General features: G+C 62.6%; 1 protein-coding gene across 1 annotated transcript in view; it reads right to left on the reverse strand.

Annotated features, from left to right (window-relative positions):
- The window catches only part of TET3 (tet methylcytosine dioxygenase 3), a 108574-nt gene that overhangs the window by 88595 nt on the left and 16637 nt on the right, over window positions 1-3342 (reverse strand). Inside the window, exon 2 of the mRNA XM_006880851.1 lies at window positions 2959-3015. Coding sequence (XP_006880913.1) covers window positions 2959-3015 — 57 coding nt within the window. The remainder of the gene's footprint in view (window positions 1-2958; window positions 3016-3342) is intronic.

Raw genomic sequence — 3342 nt, forward strand, 5'->3', positions numbered from 1 at the left:
CTCACAGCCCTGCCCTGTACCACCTCCACCATCCCCACCACCTCACAGCCCTGCCCTGTACCACTCATTCACCATCCCCACAGCCCTGTCCTGCATCATCCCCACCATCCCCACCACCTCACGGCGCTGTCCTGCATCACCCCCATGGTCCCCACCATGCTCAGTGGACAGGGTCCACAGCGACAGTCACTCTGTCAACCCACCTCACTGGACAGTGAGAACTAGCAGGTGTGTCCCTGACGGAGGGGAATTTCTCTGGTAGCCTAAGGAGGGGCAGAGGCAGCAATTTTGGGCACAGATGGCCTCAGAGCTCCCGCAGGACAGCAAGGAGTGGCATGCAAGCCAGGGGCAGGGCAGCCAGGCACTCACTCCTGTCCGTGCTGCCAAGTAGGTGGGGCGGCAAAACTGTTTGTCAGGGCGTGTTCCTGGGCTGTCATAGGTGGACATCTGACAGACAGAAAGACGCAGCATGCGCTTCTTCAGCTCTGTTCTGTGCAGGTCCTGCAGTAGGTACCGGACTCTCAGGACAGGCACTGTCCACTCCTTCCTGACTGAGCCCACAGGTGTCAGAGTCCTGCTGGGCTCCAAGGGTTGTCAGGGAGTTCTGGTGGCCAAAAGGTAAGGAGCCGTGATGCCAAAGCCTACAGCTCGGACCCACCAGTTCGCCAGAGGACGAGCAGGCTCCTCCCGTGTGATTTGCGGCCTCTGAAAGCCCACTGGAGGCTCTGCTGTGAGTCAGTTCTGACTGCATGTCAACGAGGTCATTTTACGGAAGTGCACGGCTAGCCTGTTTTCCCCCAGGCATCTCCGAGCACGTGGCCATTGGCACCATGCAGGAGGCCGCGGCCAGCTGTGCACCAGGGGCATTCAGGGGCCCAGCAGCACTCAGCACGGTTCCCACTGGCCACCCAGGGCCCAGATCTCCTGCAGCCATCATCCCTGGGAACACAATGACAGGCCAGCCTTCCATGCTCCTGTCCTCAAGGAGCTCACACACTGGGCAGTTCCCACAGCACAACTGACAACCCACCAGGTGGTGTCCAAGGCTCTCTGCGGACAGAGAGTGCACCGGAACAAGACTCGGAATTGCCACTGGCCGAGCTGTGCCCACAATGAGGAAGCGAGTTTCTTCCCACCAACAGTAAAACGGGCACAGACATGCCCAGAGCTGCACCACCGAGCAGCCCGGCCCACGCTGAGAGGGCAAGGGAGACTGGTTTTCCTAGGAGCTGTGCCTCCCGCCCGCGGGTCCCAGGTATGGAACAACTCCCCCCACCTCCCCATCCTATCAGCAGATGGGGCACCGTGCCTCCTGCCCACGGGTCCCAGGCCTGGGAGCACCCTCCTCCATCCTCTCAGTGGACGGGGCCAGAGATATGGAGTGTGTACACATTCAGAGGAGTGGACAGAGGAGGACAGCCGGCAAAGTCTGCAGACAGGTGGGCTGTGGAGTAAACACCGGCCGGCTGGCTATCCTTCCTTCAACAAACAAGCCAGTGGTCCAGAGGCACTGGGGCTGTCCTTCCTTGTCCTCATCCTCTATCCTGCTGCCCCTGAGGTGGGGCAGAGCAGGTCCACTCTGCCATCCCATCCCTCAGTCCTACACACAGGCTCACAGTCCCTGGGCAGGGGGGGGCAGGAAGTAGCGGAGCTCTGCTTCCTACCCATGGTCTCACCAGCACCACCCATCTGTCGGGGGATCCCCTCCCACTGTCACCAAGGCATGCCCAGCCCCCACTTCCTCCCCAAGCACCTCTAGTTGACTGGTTCCTTGGGAGGTGGGCCTCCTCAACCACCCAGGAGCCCACCAGCAGTGGGGGGAGTAGTGGTGGAGGTGTTTGGGAGGGTACTGCCTGACCTCCCACACCATCCAGCTCTTCCCACAGCTTTCCCAGGAAGCAGTGGGGGGAAGGGCTTCCAGGGAGGAGCATCTGGGGACACAGCATTTATCCACCTGCTACTGGAGAAACCTAGCTCTCTCCTAGCTGCCCTCAGATTTGGGGACCAAAAAGGAAGGTGGTGCTGGGAGGGAACAGGCGTCCCCCTCATCCTCATCTGATCTACTGACAACCCCCCCCCCCCCATCCTCACTCTGTTCTGAGCCTGAGAGGCAGCTGCAGGCTGGGTCCATGCTGTTCTGTCCAGAGACTGCTGACTAATCCTGAACTCACAGAGCCTCGGCAGGGTCCCTCAGAACAGCGACAGCAAGCAGGCAACATGGGAGCTCAGAAGTCCTGGCCTGTACAACATCGCCCCCAGATGCGCCCCGCAGACGCCCCGTCCTCAGACGCACCCCGAGGAGACAGAGGCCCCTTCCTCTGCTTCCCACGCACCTGGCTGGCGACACTCCCTCCCCAGGCCCCCAGACACCAGAGCGACAGCAGACGCCTGCCGGGTTGCATCACCCCCACCCTACCCAAAATATCCTCACCCCCACCCCCTCTCCCGCCATCGCCATGGTGACAGCAGCATGACTAACGATACCCTATCCGCTCCAGGCTCAGGGGCACAGTCACCCCCTCCCCACCCCCCAGGAACAGGGACACATCTCTGCAGATTGGATGCAAACCAACAAGGCCAGGGACATTCCCAAGAGACTTCCGGAGCCAAGGGTGGGGAGCGGGCAGGGAGGGAGCGCAGCGCAGAAAAAACAACAACAGTTCGGCACGCAAAACCCAGGCACGCAAAACCCAGTCCGTACAGGACCTTCCAGCCGAGGATCCAAACAAAACCCACCCAGGCGCAGGGAGCCCCCGCCACCCACACCCCCTCCCCCGCAGCTGTGACACAGCGGGAGATTAAGGGGTCACCGGAGAGGACCCTGGATTTTATCCAATCCCAGCAGACACTGCACTCCTCCCCGCCCCCACGCCGCAGGCAGGCAGGCAGGCAGGCAGGACGGCAGGACGAAACGCGCGCGCACACACACACACACACACACACGCACACACAGGGTACCTTGACAGCAGGTCCTTGTCCCCACGGCCCGGCTCCTTCACCAGCCTTTATCTCCACCTGCAAGCAAAGCCAGAAAGACTGATGAGGCCGGAGGACACCGGAGACTCGCCAGGTCCCCCCGCTGCACCCCAACACCCCAAGAGCACGGGAAGCAGGCAGACGGGAGGGGGCCTGGGAAGAAAGGCTGGCGGGGCCGTCTTCAGCTGCCACCAGCGTCGCCGCCGCCGGCCTGTTCTGTTTTCATCCGTGCTCCCTCGCCCTCCCGGGTCCGCGCCCGGCCCACGCCCTGGCCTCTACCTCGGCCGGCCTCCTCGCGCGCACGGGCCGGCGCCGGGCCTCCCATTATCCCCGCCGGGCGGGCGCGCAGCAAGCACTGCGGAGGCC

The sequence above is a fragment of the Elephantulus edwardii genome, unplaced genomic scaffold (assembly GCF_000299155.1).
Source record: "Elephantulus edwardii isolate Elephantulus edwardi_28Jun2011 unplaced genomic scaffold, EleEdw1.0 scaffold00011, whole genome shotgun sequence".
NCBI classification, from domain to species: domain Eukaryota; kingdom Metazoa; phylum Chordata; class Mammalia; order Macroscelidea; family Macroscelididae; genus Elephantulus; species Elephantulus edwardii.